General features: G+C 39.8%; 1 protein-coding gene across 6 annotated transcripts in view; it reads right to left on the bottom strand.

The window, feature by feature from the left end:
- Positions 1 to 5772: 5772 nt before the first annotated feature.
- pax3a (paired box 3a) overlaps positions 5773 to 18110 on the bottom strand; it is a 30102-nt gene continuing 17764 nt past the window's right edge. For 2 of the 6 annotated variants that reach the window (XM_072668388.1, XM_072668393.1), the window contains exons 5-9: positions 17083 to 17282; positions 15467 to 15632; positions 15041 to 15264; positions 8005 to 8263; positions 5773 to 5807 (exon numbers count right to left, since the gene is read on the bottom strand). In XM_072668388.1, the coding sequence (XP_072524489.1) occupies positions 5773 to 5807; positions 8005 to 8263; positions 15041 to 15264; positions 15467 to 15632; positions 17083 to 17282 (884 nt within the window). Of the gene's footprint in view, positions 5808 to 7999; positions 8264 to 15040; positions 15265 to 15466; positions 15633 to 17082; positions 17283 to 18110 lie in introns of all 6 variants that reach the window. The other 4 variants (XM_072668390.1, XM_072668394.1, XM_072668391.1 and 1 more) reach the window with 4 other exon arrangements.

The following is an 18110-nucleotide window of genomic DNA, read 5'->3' as shown; positions in this document are numbered from 1 at the left end:
CCAACATTTTAGAGATACATGTTTTTATTGGACAATGACGATATGTGAAATATAGGCTACGAATTGGTGGTTACCCAGAATCACCACAGTGCATTTATGGTAAACACATAACACAGGAAAATGGTGATACACATTGTGCCAACAGGCTCTGCTAACACTGATCAATTGATCAGCCCACTGGGCTTTTTTAGGTGTTGATTTGATGAGGATCTTTCTGGGCACATGAACTAACCTGTAACTTTGACTAAAACTTACCAGTCTGCCACCATTATAACCTTTCAAGCCTTGCCACCATTTTTCTAAGCGGTCAACCTTCTCACGGTTGTCTGTCAAAAAGTCTCATATCAAAACTACTGGTACTCTCAGGCAAAAATCAGACTCATCAGTGCATCTTTATCTTTATCTTTATCACACAAATATTAAACAGGGCAATGAAATCATGATGGCACATGAAAAATGTAAATGAGATAATCAGTGTCACTTAATGCACAGTGGTTACTCAAAGAAACCATATCAGAAATGACCTTTGACCCTGCATATAAAAAAAAATGTTGTAATGTAATTTGTCCAAACTCAATGTAAGTGTAAAAGCTGAAAATGCTCGCCATTCACTTTGGGCCTACAAAGTCATGTAGAGCACGAGCCGAGCAGTTCTGCTGAAATGGCACGAACCACCCAGTCCTTCTGTCTCTCCCAGACGTTCGGTCTTGCTCTGTTTTTACTGAATGCTCTTCTCAGAAGTACACTACAGCTTCTCCAAAGCTCCTGAAGACTGTTTATTTAGAGTGAGACTTTAGCTGTCTCTGTCACCTCCTTTCTGATTCCCTCCCCCTTTCTTTTGTACCTCATATCTCTTTCACTCTCACTTTCCTGTTCTCATGTCCCCTCTTCAGAGTTAACATCCCTCTCCTTCCACCTCCCCGCTCTCTCCCCTTTCACCCCTCTCCGTCTCCCAGTGACGTGGAAGCCCCCGTAACTCTTGCTCTGTCATCTCTGCTGGAGTGCTCTTCTGATTTCAAAGAGTGCAGGGGTCAAAAGTTAAGTTGTCTCCAATGTGTGTTAATCTAGCCGCCACTCAGATCCGTGCTGGGAGACAAAGTGAGCGCTCACTGTTTTCCACTATTGTTTTTGTAAGGACTGAACACTGAGTGCTTCAGTTCGGAAGGACAGAAATGACAGAGCGGACACATCGCTGTGTTTCAGTGTCTGGAAAAAAAGAGGCAACCACAAGGAGTTAAAGGCGAAAGCTGATGATGCAAACAAGCGTGTGAGAAAACACATCTACACACACGAAAACACATAAGAATGACAGCACCAGCTGCAGGCACCTGATCTAAGAACAAGAAAAAAATGGAAAAGGGAGGGGTGGGGTGAAATCTTTCGCATGTCTGTGTTTGAAGTCTTGAACGGCCGTATGTGTGTGTGTGTGTGTGTTTGTTTTCGGGACTTTTTAAGGACTTTTTCCTGACTTTATACAGAAAACACTTTTCAGGACCAAACTGGTCTTGAATTACGTTTTTTATACTGAAGCTACATTTTGTTTTGTTTTGCTGTTTTTACTGAAAAGGGAAACACATCGCTTTTTCTTGGTTGCTGAGATTTCATAATAGTAATGTCATGTTTATATGTGTGCAATATCTCAGCAGTACAATAATGTAAACTGCTTTATACTGTATGTTCCATATTTATTATCACAGTTACTGCCACTTTGCCACTTTACTAATTAATTAATTTACTGTTAATTTAATTTAAGATTTTTATAATATAATATACTTTTTTCTGTTTTTGTTTTATTTAATAATTAATTTTATAGAGCAACTTATAGAGTTTAACTTATAAATTTAAAGAGCAACTGCAACTTTCCTTCATGGAATCAATAAAATATTTCTGATTCTGATTCTGATTCGGGTACTTCTTTCAACTTCCAGTGAGAAAAGTCTTGGACTCCAGATATTTTTTACCTAAACCTGAATAAATAAATAAATAAATAAATAAATAAAAATAAAAGAAATGTTAAGATTAAGTCTCATTTAAGGCTTTTGCAGCTTTGGAGGTCAGCATGAGTGCATGCTCTCATTATATTAACAGCTTTCTTAGTAGAAATACACAGATCTTCTGAAATTTTCACTGTAAATTATTAAATTATTTAAAATGATTTAAAACCTTGTCATTCACCACTGTCCATAAAAGAAATAACCCATATATCCAATCCATTGGCAGCTTTACAAGAGAAGGAGAAAACGAAAACCATCTTAACTTAAAAACGTTTGATACTAAGTTACTTAATATAGTTTTTATATTGTTGATATTGAACTATCACACTAATGACTTCATTTAACCAAAAAGTTATTTGCAGAAAAGGAACAGTAAGAAAAAAGTGTAAAGAAGCGCTAAACACAAAAGTAAATTAAAACAAAAGTAACTGTTTATAGTAATAATAGTAGTAATATTATTGTTAAATGCATGTTTGTATATTATCACTGCTGTCACATAAAATCCTTGTATCTTCAAAACGTTAACTTTAGAAGAGAACTTAATAACTTTCAATGGAATCAAAGTAAAAATATTTTATTCCAATTCTCCATTTTTTTAGCATTTCTATTGGTCCATTCATTTCTCACAACTTTGAAAAGAAGAAAAATGAAGAGACAAGGTTTTCACATGAAAGTGGCCATATACAGTATTCTACATTAGAGACTTACAGTATATATGACCCAACACCCCGCTGTTGGGTAAAAGCAAGAGTGTATATGTGTGCAGTGGGAGACAGCAGTATATAATGGCACCTATTGAAGCCCCATGCAGCGCAGCTCTCTGTGGGGAATGTCCCCTCGTCCACTTTGAGTTGTGTTGAGGCTTTTTACAGGCCTCTGCTTTCCTCATTAAGCAGGTTAAACGCTCCCCTGAGAGGAGGAATTTGTCAGGGAAGAGTGTTTATGAAACGAGATATATTTATGTATTCTCCTTAAAGCTTGGAGGGCCGCGAGGCTCAGTCAGCACAAACCTGATAGCTATTGTTCTAGGTCACGCCAATTCTCGCTTAACTCTCAATAAGATCACAACAAAGCAGAAAGTGCATATGCAAGCGCTCTGGACGCGGGAGCGGATCGATGTTGATGTGTAACAAGATCCGACAAAACTAAAGCAATGTGTTGTTTATTCAGACAAACAAAGAAAGCCACAAGGCAGGCAGGGAGGGAGGGAGGAGGGGAAGAGAAATAAAATCCATACTAATAGTTTGTCATGAACTACACAACCAAAATCAAGCTTGAATGCTTTTAATTTTTTTTATTTTTTCTTATAAATAGTAAATAGTGCTGCATTTGACACAGGACATTTTACACCAACAAATTGTATGCAGTCGTCAACAAAAGAAGATCATATAGGTATAAAAAACATGTAAAAAATAACTGTTTCAACATGGTATTATTTAAGAATGGAGAAAAGTTGGGCTTTGTGGTGTAGGGCGAATAGAACATCATAGAACGATAGAACATTCATTCTTACTTTGATGATCAAAGGAGAAAGGAAACCATCTATTTTGGAATGTCTGTCTGTTTAGTTGACAGATGATGGCTAAGCTGTTTTGTCATTTGGGTTCTTTACCCTAATTAGTATCATTGAGTGCAGAACCAATATGGGAAAAAACATGGAACAATAAGCAACGTCTTTGCTGCATTTTGCCTCTCAGCTGCATATTACTGCAATATTACTGGTCAAATGGCTGGTCATACACTTTATAATAAGCCTTGCTACAATAGTTTTGCCTTTACTCTTAAAAAATATGATTCAAAGGAAGAGGAAACACTTAGTGGAACCACTTTGTTTCCATAAACAAACATGTTTTTAAGCATGTAATAGAGATGTCTGAACGTGAAGAAGTTTTAAGCTGGTGAAGAACCTTTACATCAGTCGAAGGTTCTGTAGACCTTAAAAAGGCTTCTCATGCACACTCAGTTTTCTCAAATATGTGATTCTTCTATGGCATTGCTCCAAGAACCATCTGAAGCATCTTTATTTTTAAGGGCGTAGGCTCCATTGCTCCCAATATTGGGGGTAAGCCAACGGCAGCATTGTAATACTGGCAAGAACATTCCAATAATATCAAAGATAGATTTTCATTTTTAAAGCAGTACCGTATGTTGTGTGGTGTGAAGGCTGTTAAAAGGTTTGGAAATCGAGGACGTTATGGTGTAAACTGCACAGTGGACCCAATCATGTTGAAACAGGACCTACTTTTCCAAATGTATCTTAGTGCTGAGATAGCATCTCAAGCTGGTAGAGGAAGTCTTCAATGTGATGATTGATTTAAACTCATTAAAATAAAGGTGCTTCAAAGGGTTCTTGAGAAGAACCAGAGGAACTTCTGTTTGCCTAATGAGCCATTTTTGTAAGGGATCTGCAAGGGTGAAGAACCTTTATAAGGCTTAAAGCACCTTTACTTGATATAAAATGTCTTTAATAAGCTGAAGGTTCTTCCCACAATCACTTCTCTATTTTACAAACAGGGTTCTCCATGGCATCGTTCACAGAACCCTTTGAAGCACCTTCATTTTTAAGAGTGTAGCATTAAAGTAATCTTTTCGAGAAGCATAGACCTGAATGACAGAAAGAAAATGTTCCAGTTCTGTTATCTGCTATAACTGAGTTATGGTTACTGTGAGATTCCATCATGCTTATTAGCAAATACATCATTATTGCCCCTCCACGAGGTGTGTGGTAATTTTAAGATCAAAAGGTCAGTGTGTATGAGGTATAGATTGTGTATATTGCACTTTCTTTGGGTTTCAGTTTGTACTTTCTCCTCCACGCTCCCTTTTTTCTAATGGTAAAAGTTGGTTCTTCAAAACCTCCAAAATAGTTGTAATGGAATTTTTAATGGAAAACTATGCTTTACTTTCTAACACACTGTAACTGTATGTGTGACTGTATTCTTCTGGTGCTTGCACTGCCTTGATATGCCTGAAATTCCACTGGACAGCTGAGTGCATACCAGCCAGGTCACTCCTAGCTCTGGTTCTTTATCTCTCGCTCTGTCTCTCTGTCCACTTGCTTTTCTTTCTCCTCACTTCTGAAACGCCATTTTGAAACGCAGTTCTGTCTCAGTATTGCTGTATATCATTTATTTTAATTATGCAGAAGATGCGCCCCAACAGAGCCCTTCTTTCCCCGAACACATCAAGAATCAAACAGCACACTGTTCACATGATGTCATACATAAAAAAAACAACTGTCCCCTCTACCTGGCACCATCACATGTGGCACCACTGTAGTCAATACTGGTGCTGTTGAATTGTCCATGCCTTTAAGATTAAGGCAACTGGTCCAACTGGTCCCACATGTTTCCCTGCTGTTCATTGCAGGTTAAATACACAGTCTGAGTCCATTTCTCATCTAATGTCCTTTTCCTTGTTGCTGACATGGCGTTCTTTGGGAATGGTCGAGATTTGTTTGGAAGTATGGTGTGGAGCCCAGAGCACAGAGGGCCTTTGGTCCTTTATTTTCCACACTGAACCCAAATCACTCATCCACCCCCTTAAGCCCTGGCCAGAAATGACCTGGTGTGGGTGGTGGGGGGGAGGCGAAGCCGGATCCGAATCCGAACGGTCCCGGCGCTGGAAGCGTCGCCCAAGGGAAGCTGTGGGAAGGCAATGCTGGAAGTGGAGGTCGGAGGTCAGGAAATAGGCTGAAGAGCAGGTGGTTTCCCTCAGACTGTGAAGAGCTTTCCTTCTCTAACACTTCTCCTCTCTTCTCCTGCCTGCTTCTTCCTGCTCAGCTGATGTTGGGCTTCAGATAATGAAAGGCACCTGAACGAGAAAGGGAGAAAGGGAAAGAGAGATTGAGCATGTTTTAGTAACACTGCAGTTTCATATGACTTTAAGGGCCATTTGCCCAGACACAGATTAAGCCACATATTGAACTGTCAATGGGCAATCACATTAGAAATGTAGCCTTTAAGTCTGGGCTTTGACTTGAATTGGGCTATAAAGCTTCACATAAAAGTGTGGAATCACATTAATGATATTGTAAGCATTAATAACTGTTGTTATTTACAATTTACTAAATAAATTGTTATTAGCTGATAAATAAGGTGCTGTAATTATCTATTTATACATATAATCATTTAAAACTGTCATATATGCATTTTTGCTTTTAAAAACATACTTATGATACTTTCAAATGAACACAAATCTGGTTGAAGTAACTGATATAGTCAAACAATAAATATATAATTAAACATGTAATTAAATTTGATAGTTTTAAATGTTTCACATATGCTTGTCTCATTTGTAAGGTACTTGGGCTTGCTCCTCCTCCACTGGGTCAATTTATACAACATAAGAAAAGCAGTAACAGCTTTTATATATATAGCTTTCTTCATTTATCTTCTAATCAAATATTTATCTGTTTATCTTAATCTTCCTATAAACAATGTCATAGTTTATAAGTATCTGCAGCAAACTTGTTTTTATATGATTGAAAACAGTAATTCTACACTATTGAACAGTGATGGCAAACATTTGAATGATTTTTGACAGCCTGTAGGTGGAGGTATGATGTCTTGGCTGGGAGATATTGTGGGGAGGGGTAGGGTTGGAGCTGCTGTAGGATGGGTACCAATGTGTAGCCAGTGAGTTGGCCTGAGCAAAGCTACAGTACACTGTAACGCTCCACCCAGCCATGCATGGAGCACAGCCAACAATCAATAACAGTGCAGGATCTGACCTCTGACTCAAACATATGGTTCTAATAGGGAGCTGCCACAGGCTATTTTACTCCTGCTAAAGCCCTTCACAAACCCCTCCAATACACGCTCAAACACACACATCTTGCATCTTGATTCCCCAAAACAACACATACACTCTCATTGATACACACTTACAACCCCTCACACACACATATACACCAACAACCCATCTAACATATACACATGCACATACTAACAACCCCTTCTTAAAAACACACACACAAGTCTTAAAGTGTATGGGTGCACAAGACTACGCTAAATTAATGATATCAAGATGGCGTCGGATGGGGCATTCAACATGTGGTCTCTGCCTTCAACCATTCCACCCCCCTCATTGGTTCTGTCAAACATACTTTGTGATGGCTGCTCCTTTCATTTTTGCTTTCAAGTCTGTGTGTGTGTGTGTATGTGTGTGTATGTAATAAGCGATATCTTCGTTACTCAGGAGGTCATTTCATGGCTAGCTTACAGACTCCTCAGGTTGACAGGTAAGCTCATCACACGGGGTCATGAAAGGTCGCGAATGCAGGATCGTGACCCCTGATGGCGTCTACCTGTTTGGCACTCATTCGAAGTGAGCCTATCTTAATCTGAATCGCTCGCCGCTCAGGTTCAAGTGCAAGTCGAAAAAAAAAAATACCCTTCACTCAAACTTCTCCTCAACCGTAGGAGAAAATTCGGTCTTAACCTTTTGAACCATAGGCTTATTTTTTAGTAATTAAGCTTAAGAGTTTATTAAGTAGAAGCCTTTAATGATTTAGTTTTTACTATGAAATTTATATGTAAGTTAACATTTGTAACTTGCAAAGCATTCAGCTACTTTACTCTGCTGACACAGATGTGCAAATGCACACACACAGCTTGTCTAGTCCCTGTAGAGAGGTTTTGCGAATAGAATAGGACTCTCTGGAGCCTGGACATAAACCTACTGGCACCATGCCTAATGCCAGGTGTGGGCTATAGGAGTACAAAGCCCCCCAACATTGAGCTGTGGAGCAGAGGAACTGTGTTCTCTGGAATAATGGCTTTTGGGATGATATGATTCTCCAAATGCAATCATATTCTCATAGCAATGCTCCAAAACTCTAGCGACAGGTACTCCAAAAAAAGCTGGATAAACAATGAATGAGCAGGTGTCCCAATACTTTTGTCCACCATATCACATATATGCCTGGCTCCACCTACACAAAAAGCATGTTATATCCTCAATTAAAAACATCACACCATCAAACAGTAGCAGTATGTATTCACCTTACTTTGCCCATACTGGCTGTACTGGTATGGGGCCACATGGTCCACGGTATAGGCTGGTGAACTGTAGCTCGGCGGGCAGTAGGACTGTGAGTTGGGCAGAGAGGGCATACTAGCCAAACCAGACAGAGGCTCCAGTCTCTGAGATGAATGGCAGCTGGCAGCCATTCCTGCACTGGGCTCCAGAGTTCCGGTCAGTGGGGAGAGAGCAAAGTCCCCCTGTGGCTGGTGAGGCACGCCTCCGGCGTTCAAGAGACCCATCACCTGCGGAGAGGAGAGAAGAGAAGAGAGGAAGACTTTATTTATAATGGACATGCAGAACAGAAACAAGCTCTTTTCAAAATAAAAGATCAAAAATCAAATAAATAAAAAAATCACTCCTTAAATGGTTCATTAGGGAACCCGGTGTGGTTCCTCTGTGCCTTTAGTGGTGCCCTGTCAGCCTTTAGTACAGCTAAACTTCTAACCCCTTAAAACCTTGAGGGCCTGTACATAAACATACATTTACCCCAATATTAATAGCACTACTTTACAGTCTATATAACACAATCACATTTAGGATAATAATAGTAATATAAATACTCAGTTATATTCAGTAATATTTAGGTATATGCTGTATTTTTAACCGAAATAAGTTCTATGCCAACACTTATTTTTATATATATAAAACTACTAAAAGCTGTTAGTGTATTTAAAAATAATACAAATATGTAACCAAAAAACAGAATTAAATTAGATTAAATTCAATTATAGTGAAATTGGAGACACACTCAATGATTTCTTAAAGAATCATAATCAAATAAAAGCGGACTGAAATTTGAGATGTTGTGAAGCACTGAAAACACTTCCTAAAGAATTGGAATCAAATGGGATCGCTGCGAGGTCAGAGATTCATACAGCTAACAACTAGAGGACATGTGAGACATTTGAGAATCATCCTGATATCAACTTCACTTATTACACAAAGTCAGGGACTTTCAGAAAGCTGGAACGTTAACTATGGCTATGTCTTCAGAGCCAGGGCTGACAGGCCAGCTCGCTCTGAGGGAGGTTCCCTCTCTCGCTCTCTCTCTCTCCGCTAATCATTAATGAAAAGCAGTCTGGCCACAGCACAGATCACCAGCACACACTCGCTCGCGGCCCATAAGACTTCGATTATTCTCCATCCTCACACACACATGGTCCTGTTTAAATCATTTCCCATATGAGAGAGAGAGAGAGAGAGAGAGACAGAGAGAGAGAGACAGAGAGAGAGAGACAGAGCGGTTAGACTTTGGAGTTGTGTTTCTCCATCCCGCTAAGATTTTCCTAAAAAATGATCCTCCGAATGTGTGTGTGTGTGTGTGTGTGTGTGTGTGTTTGTTTTGCACATTTTCAGCACAAACATAAAACACAGAAAAACAGGGGGAACCCATGATGTCCTATATTTGTAAAGTGTTTTAATAAGTGTAGAAGTTGTAAAAGTGTAAATCCTTTTCTTTAGAGTTGCTAAGGTTGAGGTTAAGGATAGGGTCAGATTTAATGTTAGCCTTAAAAGGGCCTTATTACATAAAACTCTTGCAGTGGTGTTCTTTTCACACACACATCTGTTTTTATAGAATTTCAGGACATTCATAATGTCTCAAAGGTTTAGGCACCTGTGAAAAGCTTCATATTTGGGCTGTAAGTGTTTATTTAATCAGTAAAAACATCAATAATATATATTCTACAATATTATAAATACAAATAACATTAATATAAAAACTAGTGGCTTTACAGCTTTGAATCATCTCCAAAGTTATCCTAAGTGGATTCTAGTATTAGTTATAGTTATAATGTAAATATGCTTGTTTGGTAAATCAGTGTTCAATGACCTTAAAGCAGGTGAGCTGCTGACGGAATTAAAGAAACTACTAGATACTAGATAGATTTTAAATTTTAAAATGTTGTTTCTTTTTACTGTGTTTATATTTGCCTGCATCAGTTCTAATGTGATCTGGTATCTGGGACCCAATACATACATACATATAATATATATATTCGATTCCAGATACCCATAAAGGAATATTATATAAACACTATATAAAAGAACACAAACTGGTCAGAGAGAGGCAGCAAGCGTGTGAGAGAGTAAGTTTGTGTGTGTGTGTGTGTAGAGCCTACATGTCTACTTGAATGAATGTATGTGGTTAACAGTTTTACAACTTCTGTAAAGGATCGCAAAATCCCTGCAGTGATTCATCCTAAACAGCTGCACAGAGCCGTTCATCACAGCAGACCCATGTAGGCAGAGAGAGAGTATCCAGTACACACACACACACACACACACAAAACTACTAATCTCTGGTTTTATTACCCATCCCAATGACCGTACTTTATCTTTGCCCTAGTAACCAAAAGCGCAGGTCAACAGCAATAGGTATAGTCCCATTAAAACTTTTTAATAGGTGTTTTTTTTAATTACCATCTGTTCAAACTATTTAGTTTAGTTTTAGTTTTAATTCTTTAATATTCACACTTTCATTAGTACAAGTTTGGAAAAACGCTTTGAGGAATTAATGACCTTAACAGCTGTCATACCAATAGCAGGAAAGTAATATTAGTAAGATAGTAAAGACAAGATGGAATATCTGCTTAACTTTTAATAGAAATCTTTAGACTTAAGACTTTACTGTAAGTTATATTTTGGACCACTTCTATTGGTCCAGTCATCAGGACATTTGAACACATAGTGGACAACTGGTGTTTTAAAGCACCCAAAATATTTATTCTTTCATATTGACGCTGCCATGCTAAAACCTTGTATTTCCAAAACAGAAACTTTAAAGGAGAAAGGAAAAAGCCTTCTTACATTTCAGTGGACATTTTAGAGCATTTCTATTGGTTTGTTCATTATTAAATGTAAACAATGTAAAGGAAAACTACCAAATTCACATTCTGTCAAAAATGTAAAAAATTCAGAAATGGAGATACGTTTTTTTGTCTGATAGCGCCGAAGTACTTCCATATAGTTCTGTATTCCAGCGTTTCTCAGTACAAGTGTGCAATCCTAGCGTGAAATACTCCAAGAGACAGGTTTGAAGTGTTGTGCTTCCCACCTTGGAGGCCACACACAAACACACTCACACACACGTATACGCTCTCCCACACTGACAGTAGGTAATTTACAGGCTCCTGGTCAGAGGGCTCCGGAGTGTGTGAGGGGAGCATGCTGATGTGTTATGCTTTACAAATGGAAACCACATGTAGGTTAAAAAGCCTCATTCACCTAGCCACGGGGGGGAGATGTGTCTACACGTGAGGTGAACGTACAAACACACACTCCGCAGACCACAGACACACACAGCCTGCTGATAGAAAGCTTCCCCAGTACAAGTGATTCTGCTTTCAGGTCTTACATATTTTAATATTCTGCTTGGTGATATTTCATATATCCAAAATGTGAACGTTAAAAGAGATGGAGAAACAGTCCAGGGATCTGTTAAGGCTTGCTTTTCTAACTTTCCTTTGATCCATGTATCATGGAATATTACACACACTGTCTTGAGGCCAGCTGGACTTTTCTAAGAGTGTAAAAAAACAGAAATATGGAGAATGGTATGTAATGTTATGGTAACAATACTGTGGTAAAATGTGAAAAAAGTCCAACAGAAACATGACATTTCTCTGGTCTGAAGAGCAGGTTTTTACCTAAATAATGATTGGACAGTTTTCCTTTACAAGCTATTGTTAACAGATCTAAGTACCTTTTCAAACCGTTTTAAAAGGAAAAAACCTAAAGGAGTAATTCTGGAGCATTTCTATTGGTCCATTCATCAAGAAATGTAAAAACTCAAAAAGTTAAAACCAGTACAAATGCTAAGCTAATGGTAACCAATAAAGAAAGCAAGCTTATTAAATTTATTACAACATTTTGAAAAGCTGGGTGTCCTCCAATTTTTGACAGGCAGTGTCAATGTGTGTGATAGTATGTGTTAAGTGGGGCAGTCACACACTCTGCCTTGTTCCCCCGTGGGTAAAAATCTCACACGTCTGCTGTCTGATCCGGCACATACCAGCACTGTGTTCACACCAGACCTGCAAACACCAGCCGCATTCTCACCCTATAGCCTATAAGCCCCGGAACCACTGCAAACCAGAGACCAGCGCTGCATGGGAGCGGGATGGGAATTACACATGTGCACATGCGCACACACACATTACATTTATTTCTGCACATAAAGAGCTCTACAGAGGTTTCTGACACCTAAGCATGTGATGTTAAACCTTTTATCTCCACAATTATAGAGTTTTTGCTTGTAATTTCATTTCATTTTCAAGAATTTTTTATTTTAAAGAAGAATTAGTTAATATCTTGTTCTCAAAGAACAAAGCTTCATTTCAGATTTCTGCTTAAGCACCAATCTACCAAACCAAGTGTTGCATGATAACTATAAATAATACTAGACCCCTATTTGGACATAAAAACCATATTTGTATTTAACCTAATATTAGTGTTTTACTGAGTTAATGAATGCCTGCCCAGATATGGAGCTTTTTACCTCTAAGTCTGTACTGAATATGTGTATATACATAAAAATACCCCGCTCGCTCAATAGCAAGACAAGTAAGTAATGCTGACATATTTTACTCTATCCTGACTCATATAAAATACAGATATTAATGCATTAAATGTTTCAATCTACAACTTTCAATCTACAACACACAAGAATATTCATGCCTTCTGACAAACCCGCTGCACAGCTTTCAATACACTTGAGTGGAGGTTTACAGACTAAGACGTAATAACTGTATTCTAGACATTTTAGTCTTGTCTTATATTCATTAGTAAAGTATAGTTCTGAGCTACACATAATTAGTCATAAATAATAAATATCTCTCCAAAAATATGTTCAACAAGGATAAGAAACTTCTGCAAAACGTCGCAGATCGAAAGCGTGTCTCACCGTAGCCTAAACCACTCAGTAAATGAAACAATTAAGCAACAAAGTGAGTCATTTGCATAAATTACACAGCGCATTACGAAGGATAAATTCTCTCATTCCAATCAATTAAGAGTCTGGAACATTCCATAATTAGAATCGCAGACGCAGAGTTCTGCCATCGCCATGACGACCAGCACTCGCGCAGCAGAAGGCCGCTAATTGACCCTGGCCTAGGTCATACACACACATACATTCACACACACACACATACACTCACAGACACCCTAATGGAAATACCATATTATATGAGGTTGTGAGTGTCACAAAGCCAGGACCTTAAAGCAGAGGAATGGAAGTTTCAACCTGATCTGTGTAGCATCTGTAGCATACGCTCAACTGCCACAGACAATAACTTCAGTCTGTTTAGTAGCTTAATAAACAAACAGAAAACCCATTCACAAAGCTAAAGTCACTATAAAAAGGACTATACCTATTTATACCTGACCCAAAAAGAGCCATTGAGAGCCATTTCTGCTCTCAATGCTGTAAAATGCTTCTTAAAGCAGAATCCACGTATCTTGAAAATGGCAGATAGATCTTCTTAACTTTCAATGGAAGTCAATGTGAAAATATTTTATTTAATTCAATTTTGAAGCATTACTATTGGACCGTTCACCATTATATTTGGATGCAATGTAAGGAAACAACTTCCATATTTAAATGATCATCATAACACCAGAATGGCATAAATGATACAAGGTTTTTGCATGACAGTGTTAATATGTAAAGAACATTATATAGCCAAGTCAAAGTTAATGGCTTTCAACTGTTTTGAATGTAAAATAATGAATATAGGTATATCTATTCTGAGGTTCTGTGCAATAGCTCAGAATCTGACAAAGAGTATCCAACAATAAGGACAGCAATCTGCTTCTTTTTTAAAGTAACAGAATACAAAATACTGCACAGAAAGCTCCTGTTCCACTTGATGATCGATTTTACTACGCCCGGTGTAGACATACATATGTTCTAACTACTTGATGTCAAATGGGACTCTGGTTGTATCACCAATGAGATGTTAGGTACGACAGAATTAATGGCCGTTGTTGGCTCTGCATCTGGCTTTACTCTAGACCAGGCTCACACGTTCCAGTGCCATCTGTGGTGACCGATGAAATCACACAAACATTACGATCTGTCAGTAACTGTCCAAAGTCCACCAATGGTGCAAAACCAAGCTCTGCAACGTCCTATTACAAAAAGTCTTTTTGACCATTTCATTTGAGATGTCAGCTCTTTTTAAAAAAGTCTATTTCTGGAGTTCTATGTTTAGACATAACTGCGTCCTCTGACATCCCGTCTTGCACATAATAAAGTCCCCCCAAGGCTGTTCATTTGTTCGGCATAAACAGAATCACATGCAACATCCTCATCCCCCACCCTTCCAAAAATACCCTCCCCACCCCCCACTCCCAGACTTTACTGCCTTTCTGTCTTTCTTTCTTTATTTATTTGTTTCTTTTCAGTTCATCAAGGCCGTCCAGGGCTTCCCCGATGTGCTGGTGGGAAGACTACCCATAATGCCATGCGTGTGATTCGAGCAGGCGGCGCTTTGGAGGTGCTTAGCAGCTCATTTTCCGCTTGTTAGCAAGGACGCACACGGTGGTCGCTACGGGAGATAGCAGCCAACGAGTGTGTAATCACACATAATTGTCTTTTCACTTCTCATTTTCATCACCATCCCTTCCACCTCTCCTTCACTCCTGCCCGTCCCTTGTTCCTACAACCTTCACTCTCACATCCACTCACTGCTTCTGCCAGTCTCACACTAAATAGCAATGCAGCTCTGAACTGCGGGGATGTCCCTACTTTAGATTAACAAAACTATTATTAACTATTATTAGGCTAAACATCTTTATTTAGGTGTTTATTGGTTCACAACAGCAACTCAAATGTCCTTCCAGAAAACCCACTCGCAACCCGTCTATTCTCTTGAGTGCCCTTTACTCTGACCAGGGCATTCTGTACATGTCAATGAGATATATATGTACAACTGTGTATAAACCAGTATAGATTTATAAGTGCATGCAATATTGCCTTTCGGGTTGGCTACAGCCAAGGCTGTGAAAGCACTAACCTGTGATGAAAGGCCATTGCCGATGGTGGGGTTGACTGGACTGGAGTGGCTGGGTGGAGGGACAAAGCTGTCTGAGTAGCCAGAGAAGCTGTGTCGTCCAGAGGAGAGACAGTAGGCCGAGCTCCCGTCCTGAGCCCCCGCTGCTGAGGCAAGTCCACTCTGGTGCACTGAGGTGGGTGGAAGAGGCTGAGGCCTGTGGACGGTGTTGGGCTGCTCTGACACTGCTGATGGAGAATAGGAGGGGTTGTAGAAAAAGTAGAGGAAACATAAGTTTCATTATACAACTCAGGGCACTTTGCGCTTAGTAGAGTGTCAGTGCTGATATGCTCTAAGTAAAGGCACTACTTCTCAGTGTTGTAAATTTACTCTAGGTAGGTATGGACTATGTGTGTATGTGTGTGTGTGTTGCATAGTATTACATCCCACCTTGCGGGATGGAGGATGTGGAGTAAGGACTCTCTGGTAACTGATAAGGCTGCAGGCTCGACATGGCTGAGGGTGGGAATCCTCCGGGGATCAGGTGATTGAATGCCATCAGCTGATTGGCCCCTGCTTGTTTCCTCCAACGAGCTCGTCTGTTGCTAAACCACACCTGAAAACAAATAAAGCGATTAAAAAAGAATGCATTCTTTCAGAGTATTAATTTTCATTGGAAACTGCTTGCCATAGTATTTTATGCAGTATTAATTTGTGTCTATTAACTAATTAAGCAAGTAAAATATATTCTTTAATATGCTGGATTTCAGCAGAAACAATAAATGACCGGGTGTCCCAATACTTTTGTCAATATGATGTTGTCATTTGTGTATGTGGGTAAATATAATTGTGGTGTCCTACAGTGTAAAGCCAACTGCCTGCATGTGCTGGAATGTAAGTGTGTGTGTGTGTGTGTGTGTGTGTGTGTGTGTGTGTGTGTGTGTGTGTAGAAGCGTGTGTAGGCACATGAGTGTGTGTGTGAGGATGACTGTGAGTGTGTGTGTTTCCACTTTGATGTGAAGGTTAATACACAGCTGAAAAGAAAAAAAAACTGATGACATCATATTAGTCATGAGTTGCAGCCACTAAGTTCACACTGGCAGCTTTAATTGGGTTAAAAGTGTTAGAATAAAGGCTTTCAATGAGCTGCCCTATTTCTGGCCTCTTCTGGGGTTTGGTGTTCTGAAAGAGTAGAGGAGTAAAAACACAAGGTCAGGGAAGACACAAAGAGGCCTGTGTGTGTGTGCGTGTGTATGTGTGTGTGTGACTGAGTGCTTAAGGGCAGTTAGAGGCCTAGGAATTGCTCAAACGAAAAGGGTTAGACAAAGAAAACCAAAATTATACAGAAAAAATGTTTGAGACTAAAATGTGTGTGTGTGGGGGGGGGGTCGTTATAGCTCAGTCTACACTCTGGTAACTAATAAATGTGAATAATAATAAAAACAACAACAACTATAATAATAATAATAATAATAATAAATAAATAAATAAATAAATACACCACATGGACAAAAGTATTTAGACACCTGCTCATTCAGTGTTTCTTCTGAAATCAAGGGTTTTTAAAAAAGAGTTTATCCTGCTTTTGTTGGAGTAACTGTCTCTGCCGGCCAGGACAGGCTTTTTTCTAGATTTGATTGCATTCATTGACAAAAGCATTAGTGAGATCAGGATGTCGGATGACCACCACCCCACCTCATAGCCAACTCCACAACTCATCCCAAAGTCCCACTGCTCCACAGCTCAATGCTGGGGGGCTTTATATCCGTCTAGCCCACGCCTGGTATTAGGCATGGTGTCAACAGGTTCATGTTTATCTGCTCCAGTGAGTCTTATTCTATTGGCAGTACATCTCTGCAGCAACTAGACAATCTGTTTCTGGTTTGTGTGAATTTGCACATCTGTGTCAGCAATAGGTACAGCTTGCAGGTAGCTGAATACATTCATTAGAAGGGGTGTCCACAAACATTTGGACATGTAGTGTATATATATTTTTTATAGCACATATATTAACCTGTTATATATGTGCATGTGTGTGTATTAGTGTGTGCAGTATATATACATACTTGCACTCTAGCCTCAGTGAGTTTGGCTCTCTGCGCGAGTTCCTCTCGCGTGTAGATGTCAGGGTAGTGTGTGCGCTCAAAGGCTCTCTCTAGCTCCTCCAGCTGTTCGGCGGTGAATGTTGTGCGACTGCGCCGCTGTTTCCTCTTCAGCGGCAGGCCTGGCTCTGAGTCCACGTCTGAGCCCTCGTCCGAATGACTCGCTGAAACACACACACACACATACGTTTCACCCTGACGTTAGAAATGGAACACCGGAAATCCTCATTCACAGCTGCCACTAGAAGAAGTGGAGGAAATTGATGTTCACTTTAGTATATGTAACAGATCAGTTATATATACAAAGTGAGGGATAGGAAGCCACTATGCTAATCAGAGTGAAAAAACAAAATATACAACACAGACAAAAGCACTCCTCATCCAGTGAGAGTCTCAGTGAAGAAACATATGGACGTGATTGCTCTATGCAGTAGAGGAGCAGTACTTTCATAACTACTGCACGGAATCAACAGGTGTTCTCTTTCCAGCAGACAGCACTGCTTATTCCTAGAGAGACTTAGGCCATAAGTGCATACACACATGCACATTCAGTCACAAACACATGCATGCGTGCACCCTCACAGTGCATAAGTTTGTTGGGTGGTGCTGTGCTGTGTTCTTTTACGGGTCATTCGTCAGCGAGACCGCATTTAAGCTCAGCATCTCTCGGGAGGAGATGGGGAGTGGGGGGGGGGGGGTGCTGGGGGGGTGCTCTATCAAATAATGATTAGGCCTCTCAAACTAGCGTGACAGCCTGCTATTGTCCAATAATACGCCTCGAAATCCCCAGTCTCTACCACGCAAACACGGCATCTGTTTCGTCTGACACCAGCCAGCTCCTTTCTCTGCGTCCTTTCTCTAGATCGCCCCTCTGCCTGTGTCTCGGCGGTCCGGTCCAGATGGGTGAGAGAACAGCTGACCCAGACGGACCCTGTGAAGTTTCCCTCTCCGTATGAAATATATATACGCCATGACCACAGTGGCCAATACGC

Source organism: Salminus brasiliensis, chromosome 23 (assembly GCF_030463535.1).
Source record: "Salminus brasiliensis chromosome 23, fSalBra1.hap2, whole genome shotgun sequence".
Lineage (NCBI taxonomy): Eukaryota > Metazoa > Chordata > Actinopteri > Characiformes > Bryconidae > Salminus > Salminus brasiliensis.
Note: the sequence above shows the minus strand (reverse complement) of the source record. Positions and strands in the feature narration are given on the sequence as shown.